The sequence below is a fragment of the Lissotriton vulgaris genome, chromosome 1_1 (genome assembly GCF_964263255.1).
Source record: "Lissotriton vulgaris chromosome 1_1, aLisVul1.2, whole genome shotgun sequence".
In the NCBI taxonomy this organism is placed as follows: domain Eukaryota; kingdom Metazoa; phylum Chordata; class Amphibia; order Caudata; family Salamandridae; genus Lissotriton; species Lissotriton vulgaris.
The window spans coordinates 2091151410-2091163946 of NC_141685.1; the positions used below are offsets into that span (position 1 = coordinate 2091151410).

The 12537-nt window shown below is 39.0% G+C and overlaps 1 protein-coding gene across 1 annotated transcript in view; it reads left to right on the forward strand.

Moving 5' to 3' along the window:
- Positions 1-12537, forward strand: part of VWF (von Willebrand factor) — a 1126314-nt gene that overhangs the window by 1095258 nt on the left and 18519 nt on the right. Inside the window, exon 50 of the mRNA XM_086921215.1 lies at positions 4396-4435. Coding sequence (XP_086777341.1) covers positions 4396-4435 — 40 coding nt within the window. The remainder of the gene's footprint in view (positions 1-4395; positions 4436-12537) is intronic.

The window sequence follows — 12537 nt, forward strand, 5'->3', positions numbered from 1 at the left end:
AGGACGGAAAGTGCCCAGAGCATAAAGACTGTTGAAAATACACCTGTGAAAGAGAACTCTAGACACATAACGGGCGGGGAACTCTGCAAGTTACTCCAACGCGGGGAATCTGTTCTGGCATAGTCGATGTAGAACACTGTTCATTATCAATTATAGACTTGCCCCCAGAATCTATGTCCTACGTTGTTGTTCTGACAGGAGTCCCAGAATTGGGGCAGGGTAATACAGAATCCTTTATCAAATTAAAAAATAAGACAACACATTGGCTCAACACTAATAGGCCTCTACCCCCACACATCCATAGCAAGATTTTGTTTGTTCGGAGGGTTAGTTGGGTGTGGAGAAGCCGGAAAAAAAACTCGGGGAGACTGCATCATTATACACTTTGGAGACAGGCTAGCCACTAGATATATATGTGACGAGTGGCACCATATGTCAGGTACCAGGATTCAGCCATAGGACCTTACATATTTTTATAGCCAAGCAACTGGTGCACCTAACTATTCTCTTCAGGGAAACCACAGGGCGGAGAATCTAGGAATCAGATACCCCATAAACCAAAAAACTTGTGATGACCGTGGTCAGGTAATGGGCTTTCCAACCAGTAACAAATACAGTACACTTGATATGGTGGACTGACTGTCCTTAAAAACTGCTACTCCTAACAAGCTGGGTAAAACGTGTACTGAGATTAATGACAAGACCCCCATGTGTCATCTCTCTGATAATAGCACTCAAAATATTAGCAATAGATATGGGTTGGTAATGTCATTCGTAGATATTAAGATCATAGAGATAGAAAATGAAGGAATCACTGCAGACACTACCACGCAGACAATGGATAGACCACATAACAAAAACGCGGAAACAATCAAAAGTATAAGTCTGATGTCATGGAATATAGCGGGGCTATTTGGCAAGATGGATGACATGGATTGTCTAACCCTTTTCTTAAAGCACACAATTGTATGTTTGCAGGAAACCTGGGCATTGGACCCAATTCACATTAATGGTTTCCATACATTTCATACACCAGCTATTCACACGACAACGGGCAGGAATAAGGGGGGCTTGTGTACTTATATATCAAACCTCCGAGATGGCATAACTGTAAAATTCGAACCAATGTCTGAATATTATCAGATATTGTTGCTGACTAAGGGGAGAAAGAAAAACATTGTTTTGGTAAACTTTTATAATAACTTCCCTAATCGAGACACTCTAAGGATTCTTGAGGATCTATTTCAAACACTGAGCAGCATTGTTGAAGTAGATCAGACAAAAATAGAGAACAGAGAGGCAATAGTATACAGTACAGTGCATATATCAAGTGATTTTCAAATGGGTATTCATATATGTTCACAAAAAAGAGAAAAAAGAAGAAAGTGGCAGTCCTTCAAGTTATTCTTCAAGAGATTTTTATTGCAGTCTTCAAACACAATCTTGACAGAGATGACAGCCAACGCGTTTCGCCCAAATCGGGCTTCCTCAGGGCAAAATGGTATTTTGAATGTCAATGGAACTTCAGTGTGATGTCACTCAAAGGGCAGGCCTATTTCTTGAGTATTGAATTAAAGCTGTCTAAACAATGAAAAGGTCCACGCGTTTTCTATTTACAAGTGGATGCCAGTCTGCATGAAACATGAACTCAGTGCTGACGCAAAGTTTGCTTTCAAATGAGTTATCCTCTAGTACGTATAGTGGTCATGTCAGGGTAAGTAATACATAGTTCTCCGGGTGGACACTATAATAGGTGTCACCGGATGTACCAAGTTAGGTTGCGAGGTACGATAGAGCCGTCCAACACCTAGTTCCGAATCTTCGTGGTGGTCAGTCTAGCTGAGAAACCGCGCGAAAAAGTTTTTCGAGCGGTTTCTCAGCTAGACTGACCACCACGACCCTGACTTGATCACTATACGTACTAGAGGATAACTCATTTGAAAGCAAACTTTGCTGTGTGATTCCTGAGAGTGCTTCATTATACACAAACTCAAGGGTTAAGGTATATATGGAGTTTTTTTCTGATAACAATACATCATTTAAATTTGACACCCACTTATCAGCAGTAATGTGCATTCCTAGGGTCAGGATTTGTACATTAGTAAACTGAGTAGTATTTGCAGTCTTCTAAAATTGCTTGCTGTGTTTAAGGCTACAAAAAGCGCCCAATCTTCCCTGTCCCTAAATTTTCTTTTAAGTGCCCTACGAAGACTTTGGTTAGCCTGTGATAAGCACTATTGAACCTTCAGGGAGAAAATGACTTATGGCTTTACGTACACGATAGGAAACCATAAAATAGAAGAGGTTAAAACATTTTCCTATCTAGGTGTAATTTTTGGCGGGGCTTTCACAATTTAACTCCTTGGTGGAGGAGCGCTGTTGCAAAATGATCGCTACCAATGGCGCTATTGCAAGTTATGGTAGGAGGGTAGGCAGATGGAGTCCTGAACAGGTGATGAACCTGTATAGCTCCATATGCTGCTCCAAAGTGATTTATGGGGCAGAGGTATGGGGCTTTGTTAATACTGCAAAAATACAGCGGGAAGAAAATAAATGCTTAAGAACCATCTTGAGAGTATCCCCAAGCACCGCTGGTTTTATTGCACACAGGGAACTAGGGAGGCCTTACCTAGAAGATCTGGTAAAACTTAGGCCAATAGTGGCCTGGTTAAAAATCTGGGTAAATCCTGAGGCGTCTCTAAGCAGGGAAATTCTAAATGATTGCTTAGAAAGAGATAAATGTATGAGAATACCATGGCTCAATTATGTAAAGAGTACCTTAGAGGCCTTGGCTACAGGAACCTCTTCACCAACCCTGTAGCAATTGTATCCCAGCACAAGGTGTTAGTAAAAAAAGCTTTTTTAGATCAAAAAGCACTACAGAGAGCTGAGGCGGAAGGGCCCAAAAAGACAGTGAGGGCTCATAACCTGGTTAAGAGCATCGAGGGAATGGAGCCATATTTGTATCTCATGCATAATGCTCAGGACAGATTCCTGATGTGTCGCTTTAGATTAAATCTACTTCCACACTAATTGGCATCACCAGCAGGGTTTTTAACTACAACTGAGCAGAAGGGAGCCTGCGGCTGCGACACAGGTCTCCGCAGGATTCCCTTCACTTTGTACTCCTGTGCCCTTTTTACTCTATGCCCAGGCGTAGATTTCTAGTGAAAATCTTAAAACAAGCCAACCTGAAACATGCTAAAGAGGCCCTAACCTACCTACAGAAAGCATCCGACCCTTTAACATTGTGCTGCATAATGAATTTTATTAAAGTGGCGGTCCGATTAAGGGTAACCAGAGGAGAGGAATGATGCCTAAAAATTGTTATTAATCTTTTTTAAAGTGTCAAAATCCCCTTTTCCTGTTTTGTAATGTGTAAAAATAATTATTATAATTAGGATTCTGAAAATGATTTAATGAATTTTTTAATCATGTATATATGTATGTGCTTTTATGGTGATTTTTAATCATCGAATAAAGAATCCTTGAATTGAATTGACTTATGGCTTTAAAAGGGAATTCCTATTGAAACTGCCTAGGTTATTGAAGAGATCTATGACATCACCTGTACAACCACCCGAGGAAATATATAATCTAATATATTCTGAACTCTTCCTAATCATATTGTTCCATATCTATGAATGGTCAGCAAATAGCTAGCTTAATTCATAGATATAAAAAAAAGTATTTGTCCGGATCTTCTTTCAATAAAAGTTGTAATCTGCTGAATAACCTCCAGCACAATTGTGTAATACCCATCCTGCCACATAAGGCAGTAGTCACGAATGTTGAGACCCCAAGCTATAGTATAAATTCGTGGATCTTCTACAAAAGAAGATCCTTTGATTGGTTATTGTTAATTGCTCATACCAATTTTTATTTTTTTGTGGTGGAAAAAGAAAGACCCCGCATTCCAAGCCAAAACTAAAAAAAAAATAAAAGTGTTTTGGTGATTTAGACATTGCTTCATAGAGTAATGAGTATTTATGAAGGGGATTATATAATCAGATGATGATACCTTTACTGCGCAAAAATAGATATAATGCAATATTGCATTTTTCTATGCATTTCTTGTTGTAAATTATTTAAATAAATGTCATGTAATGTTTTTGAGGTAAAAAAATAACATACATTTAATGAAAATGAGCACTTTTCCTTAAGCCCGTTCCCTATCTTGAGTCTATATCTGTCAAGTAAAACATTTTCCAAGCCTCAGGTCCAGATGTTTTACTTTAGTAAAATGGATATGTTCTGCAAGGCAGAGCATGTGCACTTTTACCCATTTGAATTCATATGCTAGACATGAGCTATACTATACTTTGAATCAGCAGGACTTGTTGTAAGTGTTCCATAATTATGCTTGACTGATATGAGCTATTTCCTTCTTTCTAGGGTACAGTGAAACAAATAGAAAATACTTGCTGTCAAACATGTAAGTAATTGTTCTTATTTGTTGTTCTCATGGGCCCTATGGAATTTAATGTGTGTTGCTCTACACTTGCATATGTACATTCCAATATATTTGATTGAATTTACTTTGAAATTGCAGCCAGTGCTATGTACCGCAGTCACTGTGATGCAAATCACAGTTTTACTGGTATTACTGGTGTTCTCAAAAAGTAGGATAATCACAAGGAAGGTGATAAACCATTCACCAAGGCTGAGCTCAACAACTTGAACATGACAAGAACAACCTATCCGCCTGTCATTCTGTCAGGAGCCTAATGACGATGCCATTTGTATTGGTAGCTGGGCACAGAGACTTATCTACTTAGAAAAAAGGATGTCCTATTTACTGGAAGAATTGGTAATGAAAAGATTGTTTTCCCTGGTTATCCTTATTTTTTAGATTAATTTTGAGGCTCCACTTGTTTTGCAGGAGGTAGCATATATGGGTGAAAGTCACACAATCTGTGGAATGGCCATGGATCTCACAATTCCAATGAGGATGATAATCCCTTTTGCAATTACATCAGACTTGAATAGCCCCTCAGAATAAGGGTTGAAGTGTTAAAAACACAGGGACAATGTGCATATTTAAATGTTGCATAATTCAGTCTTTCAAGGGCCCTTGTCAACATTGCTCAGGTCACTCTGACTTCTCATTCTTAAACGTTGTGAGTTGTACACTTGAATCTCCAGTGTATGCAGTTATTACTTTTTTAAATTTTTGTTGTAATTTTTATTGAAGACTCAAATGAAGATAACACTACAGTAATAATAAACATTAGAAACATATTGATACAAATTAAAAACATAGAAGAGTAGGATTACTTCTAATTCAAGGAAGATAGTGCAAATTTTGATACATACATTAGATGTATATCCTTTTTCTTATATGAAAAAGTAGAGAAGTGGAGAAAGATATAAGAAGAAAATGAAAAATGAAAGAGAGAGAAAGAAAAAGAAAAAGGAAAGGAAGAGAAGGATGTAAAGAAAATAACCAATATAAGAGGGATTACATTTTCTGCTGTACAGAAGTGATGAAATTCCACTATGTTAAAATAGCTTAGAAGTATCTTTCCAACAAGAAAGAATAACTTTGAAAGCAAGTGAAATAAAAAGATCAAATGCATAGATTTGGGGGAAAGGCAATCAGAATCAGATGACATAGTTTCAAAGAAAACATTTTGAATTGATAATGGAATATTACATTGAAAGTTTTTTAAACATTTTAACCAGACTATTTTCCAAAAATGAGAACAATAGTAAAGTAAGTGAATAAAAGTACCTGTAGAAGCAGAGCAAGACCAGCACAAAGGAGAAAATACCAGCTCTGTTATAAACAAACTTAAGGACTGTTTGATACGTGCAGCCTTAAAAATTCTAAAAATGTTAAGCCTTATTTTGTCCCAAATGTGGATAGGGAATGAGGGCAGTTTCCCATAGTAGTTCAATAGAAGCTGTAGGTCATATAGTAGTAGGGGATAATAATATGTTATATAAATAAGCAGCTTTGGGTAAAAAGGGCCTAATTACAATGTCGGGAAGAAAGCATCCAACCAGCTGTCGGAGGCTTTCCCCCGACATTGTAGTTTTCAGTCCGACTGCCGTATTAGGATGATGGCAGTCGGAGTGAAACCTGCGGGAAATTCTGATGCGCAGTGCGTTGGAAGGCACCATAATCCACTAATGACAGCAGAGCCATGCTCGGCTCTGCCATTGAGATTATGAACGCACTTTCCGCCTGTCCTTTAATGGTGGTCCACCCACCACGAAAGGGCAGGCGGAAAATGACTTTGGGGCACCTAGCCTGGACCCCTACCCTCTGGCTATTCGCTATTAGGCCTGTGGGGCACCTATGGGGCACCATGTGGCAGGCATGGTGAGGTGTCTGCCGCACGGTGAAGGGATGTTTCCAAACATCTACATTACTATGGCAGCTTGTGCTGTGGGCCTTTTCTGCCTGCCGCAAAATCTGCCATATCAAAATGAATGTTTTGACCACCCAATGGGTGGTAGTATCTAAATTGTGACATCAGAACACCCGACCTATGGTTGTGCAGTTCCAGATCGCTCCGACATCGTAATGAGGCCCAAAGCTGTGAGGAATATTTTGTTATGGTGCCCAGAGTAAAAGTGATACAAAGTCATAAAGGAAATTATTAGGTGATAAAAAGAGTTAGAGAGCATAAGATAAGAGATTATAGTCCTGTAAACGGAGCTTAGTAGGTTAAATTGTATATGTATGTTAAGTAAAGGAATAACAGAGTTGTGCCGCACAAGTTGATGAACAAACATAATACCTTTCTCCTTCCAATATTTAAAATAAAATGATTTTTGTTGAAATGTAATCAGTTTGTTTTCCCAAACTCAAGAAGTAAGAAAACATTCAGAAAAATCAAAACCTGTAGAAAATATTTTATGCAGCAAGTGTTGGGAAGGTTTTTGAATCGAGTTTGTAGAGATAGAAGTAGAATTGATCATATAAATTACATCAGTAAATGAGAAATCATTCAATAAAGATCGTTTAAATACAATCCATTGTGGTATGGAAGAATCCTGAAAATCATAGTGAATGTGAATCGCCAATTGATGCGGTCAAAATCCTTTTGAGGTGTCATGAGACAATTCCGCAAGGGGGAATAATATTGTTTACCAAATGCAAGAATTTTGGAGAACTTTCTGCCATTGTTTTCAGCTAGTCTACCCTTAATAAAACCAGATTGGTCAGACTTCCCAATTAGGGGAACCATATTTTAAAGATGTTGGCAAAGATTTCACAATTGTAATTGATTAACGAAAAAAGGCGATAATTTTTTACAAAATGTGTGGAATAATAACAATTAATGTTTCTAAAGAAGATCCAGTGCCTTTAGAATCTAAAAGAAAAAAATGTGAAAAGTTCCAGTAACTTTGGAGCAAAAATAGAAGAAAATATTTCAAAGCATAAACCATCTGAGTCAATCGCTTTAGTTTTTTTTAGGGATTTAATAGTACCCATAATCTCCTGAATAGTTTTGTCAGTATCTAATGATTTACATTTTCGAAAATGGGAAGAGGCTTAGGGATACCACTTAAAAAAGAATGCATATCTTGTTCTAAATGATTCGCTTTTTCTGAATATAATGCTATATCATATTCTTGGAAGATTGTAGAAAAGGGAACACAAAAGAGCAGGTCAAGGCAACAAAATCAAGCACCAGTTATAGTGATGTGTTGTTGCTACAGTGTTGGAGTTTAACTTGGGTGCAAAGAACCCAAGGCATGACCCTCATACATCCTAAAAAGTGTGGGTGAAACCCACCAACACAAATTTGAACAAAATGGTCTTGCACTCTAAAAGCAACACATGGATAAATAGTAGCATCTATTAGTGTCCAAAGTTCAAACACAAGCGTGCAATCAAATTTTCCCAAATGAAAAGAACAGGAGTCGATGTGATTTGATTGGTAACAACGATTCCTTTTATTCTTTTATAGCTTGCCAAATTTCACCAAAACACATCACACTATGGACAAGACTTCCGTCAAATTTCGTCCCTCTTGTGACTTCTTCAGAGCTAAAATATATACAAACAAAGACTATTTACCACATAAATATTAATTAAAAACAGACATCACAATATCCAATGAACCAGACAGAATATTGCACACATTACCATAATGAGGTTACATGCCTACTACATATGGTGACTACTGTGTTTTTTTTAGTAATGAACATAGGAAGATTATCAACAAGACATCATACATAATGACAGAGTAATCAATGAGTACCTATCGAACATTCTTAAAGGGGGGAAGACATTGATCTTAATTCTAATATTTTGTAAGAACAAATAGCTGGAATATACAAAAAAATCATCCTTTGATTCTCCAGAGAGTAGATAAAGTTCTTGTTCAACCCACACATGTTGTTTATATTTATATCAAAAGAACAAAGAGCAGCTCATATTAGAGAAACATTGCAGAACCAAGAATGTGTTTGCAGCAACTTAAAAATGTGAGCTTAATTTATAATAGGGAGGAGAGAGAGGGGCCCAGACTAGAAAAAAAGTGTTTTTATTGAACAATGATAGATTGCCACAACATACCATGATAAGTAAATGATGTATGCCACGTATTCTTTACAGTGTTATGAATTGTCGCTAAGTCAAGTAAGTCTGTGAAAGAATAAGACATAATAGTCACTTCAGTGATAGATCTTATCTTGTTGAACATTCTCCGGTAATACATAAGTAGGGAAGATGCTAGAGCTAGATCTGCCTATATTCTCACATTCATATATAACGTCTAGTGCATAAGTAATTGCCGGGCCCGTTATTAAATACTAGGGCATGACAGAAGACATTTGTCCTACTTGAAATCCACCAGAAACCAGTGCTCCATAAATAAATGTGTCTTACACACTCTCAAAATGGCCAAATACCCTTTTTACTTGAGGCACAGTTGTTAATACTTATATAGTTATGCAATCTATAAGAATAAGTACAATTTATGACAACAGTAAACCATTTTAACATTTTGGTTGTTGTTCATCCTTAATTTTGATTATATATTAGTTCGTCTTAAGCGGTTCCAAGATGATTAAGGACCTTGTTGTTATACCACATAAGCCCAGAGTACAAACCAGCAATTCAATAGTAATTTTCCCTCAAACAGACCAGTCAAGTCTGGCGTTGAACAGTATAGACATGCACAGCAATCTACTGATAATAGTAATAGGCCATTCATATATATACCTGCCACTTTGGGTTTTTCACCAGAGTCCGGTTCCTAAATCAAAAGGAACCGAGTGCTGCCAGAACATGATGTGTATATTAGGTTGCATTTCAAATAGGGCCAATACTGTTATGTTCAGATTTGATTTTTTTAAAACTAGCCAACATCTTGCCAGCTTTATTTAGACCTCCATTATACTTTGATTAGATTTTTAGGACGATATTAAAAGCAGCAATAGTGGCACATTTATTGAGGGTAGACTTAGCTTTGAGCAATTAATCTAGGACTGAAGAAGATTCAGAAGTAAAGTAAGTATGTTTTAAATGTCTTTTTTTTGCTGTGACAAAGCAATGTATTGGGCTTTGGATGTTTTTTTCTTTTTGGCTGGATAAGCTATAGTGAAGGCACGAAATGAGGCCATGAGAGCATCCAAGTTGTTAGGAGTGGATGTTTCTTGGGGTTGGTTACATTTAAAGAATTCATTGATAAATGCAGTAGCTTCTGTATTAAGACAATTATCATCTAAGTGAAAATGATTACATTTTTAACAAACAGGTTTGGAGTTGATGAAGGATAAATCAAAGAAGGGAAAACCGGAGCATGATCTGAAATGAAAATAGATTCAATTTCTGAGGACTGAGTAAGGGCCTATCGAACAAAGTATAATCTATTCTAGGCCTTGTATGATGAACATTAGAGAAAAACGTAAATTCAAAAATGTCAGTATTACAAGTTTTCCAGACATTAAATAATGGATGAGTGGCAATGGGAGATTGAAATATTTTATGGATCTTATCAAGTTTAAATGTACTATGAGATTTCCTATATGAATAAGGGTCTAACCATTGAATAAAACCTCGTGCCATAATAAAATTAGGATTATCAATAGAGGCCAATGTTATTTTAAAGCTTTTCCAAAAATCAGGTTTAATATGACCATATATTAAATAAAGACATATGTCTATTATGGGTTACAGTGGTAACCAGTACCCATCGTCCATTCGTGTCACATTGATCTGATAAAATCTGAGCATGTAACGATTTGTAAAAAAGGATAGCAACACCACCTTTATGGTTAATGGCTGGTGAGTAAACGACTTTTCCTACCCATTGACAATTTAACTTAAGTGATTCAATAGTGTTACAATGAGTTTCCTGTAAAAAGTAACGTGAAAATAAAATTTAGACAAATGAGAAAGTGCCTTTTGCGTTTTGACAGGGGTCCCAGAAAATGAACGTTCCACAAGACAATGTTAAACATATTGGGGATTGGGAGGAGGGAGACAGAAAAATTGGTGAGACCCTTCAAAAATGTAAGAGGAGATAAAAATGCACCATTTATTTACTACTATAAAACAAAAAATAATTGATGCAAACATGAAAACAAGATAATACAAAAAAAGCACTCACTACAAAACAAGACATGGTCAGTGACGGCTACCGCCCCCCTGCCTGTGTACCCACATCAACCCAGAACACATTGACACGGAACATGATTTGTCTTTGGAAGGTGGGGGATCGCAAGACCCCCCGGCCGTATTTATTAAGATACAAAATAATAAAATTGTTAAACAAAATGTACAATTTTTATGCAAAAATATTCAGGAACATTAGATACAATCATATCGACAAGTATGATCAGCTAACCTTAACAAGATTCTAATACAGCTTGTTTCCTAACCAAATCTAACATCCTCATCTGAAAATCTTTGCATACTAACATTTATAGCCATATGGCAAGGTCGCTAACCGGTGTCAGGTCTTAAAAGCTGCGCCCTTACCGCAGGTGCGCATGCGCAGCCGAGCCCGTTAATTACTCGGTGCACCTGTGCAGCTGAGCCCGTTAATTACTCGGTCCACCCATGCAGCCGAGCCCGTTAATTACTCGGTCCACCCATGCAGCCGAGCCGGTTAATTACTCGGTCCACCCCTCCATTTAACCACTGAAGGAGGGCTCTTACTCGCGTCATACGCTGACATCATGAGTACGCGAGGGGTGGCTACCAGCCTAAGGACAGCGTGACTCCCCTACCCGCGCCCCTTTGAAGCACCAGTTATACCTTCCCCTGAAGTTCTAGGAGGGGTCAGTGACCCCTCCTCCCCCTGGGCGGACACCTCCAAAGGATGATGCTGCCTCCTCAGACCTTTAAATAGCTGCTCACCGGTCATGACCTTACCGCCACAGGCCAGCATTGTTACCCGACGATCTGGTCTCCTCCCTTCCTACTCCTAAGATAGGTCATATTCACCTCGCAAATCCCTCCAGCCATGCCAATATGTTATTTGACGACAGGACATTCCCGGCCTCATTCAAGTGTACCCCATCCCACAGGTAGAAATGCTCCCCCCAAATACACCCGTGTGGAATCGTCTGCAACCGGGGGGCTCGAAATAATTTGTTCAACTGTGTGTTTATCCTCTTTACCGAGTGATTCAACGCCTTGACCGAGTCCCCCCCTCGCCACTGCCACCGAGGAATAAGTTGCGACCAAACTACCGTGCAACCCGCGCATGTCCTGGACACCCACCCCGCAGTGGAGATGATTTCCTCTATCAGGCTGCGCCTCCCCAGTTTGGCCAAATCGTTCTCCCCCAAGTGAAGTATCACCACTGACGGGGGCGGGTTGCTGAGATAGGAGTTCCAGAAAGTAGTCTTTGAACTGTCTGATGCATATGCTTCCCCTCCCAAAGAAGGAAACAGAAAACCCCTTTTCCTCAGCCCTTCTCTTCCTTTCACCTGAAAGAAACACACGTTTAGCGCGCCGCAAATAAGAGTGGCACACAATCCAAGTCACCAATGTCCGTTGATCTTCTCGTTGCTTGCGTTGAGATGCTGTCGTTCCTTGCCGACATTCGGCGAGTTCCTCCCCCGCGTGACAAGTTTAAGAAACTGCAAAACCAGAAAATTATCAAGAGTGAGTCACCTTGCCATGTTATAACATGTCAATCTGTACATATCGTTTGTAACATTCAGAGGACCATCTCCCAATCCTTTTAACCTATTCTACTGGGAGTCCCCTTACAACTGCCTCAGTTGCTGCCCCAATTCTGAAAGAATGGGTACCAAATTCTGTGGGATCCAAACCTGCTTTTGTGACCGCCAACTCCTGGACTCTCCTAAACTGATACCTGGTCAGTGGTGTACCATCAGTGTGACACAATAGTGCCCCCTCCGCCGTACCCTCCCGCTGCCTTCCAAAAGTCTCTACATGCGAGACCGGGCAGCAAGGGTTGGCCTGAGCCCTGTTGTGCACTATGGTATCCCCCCGTCCCTCCTGGTCCGTTTTTTTGATCTTCGAATTGTCACCCACATTGTATCTTCTCTGATCACAACGCAGGCCACTTGAAGGCCGCCCTGTTTATCACCTTTTGA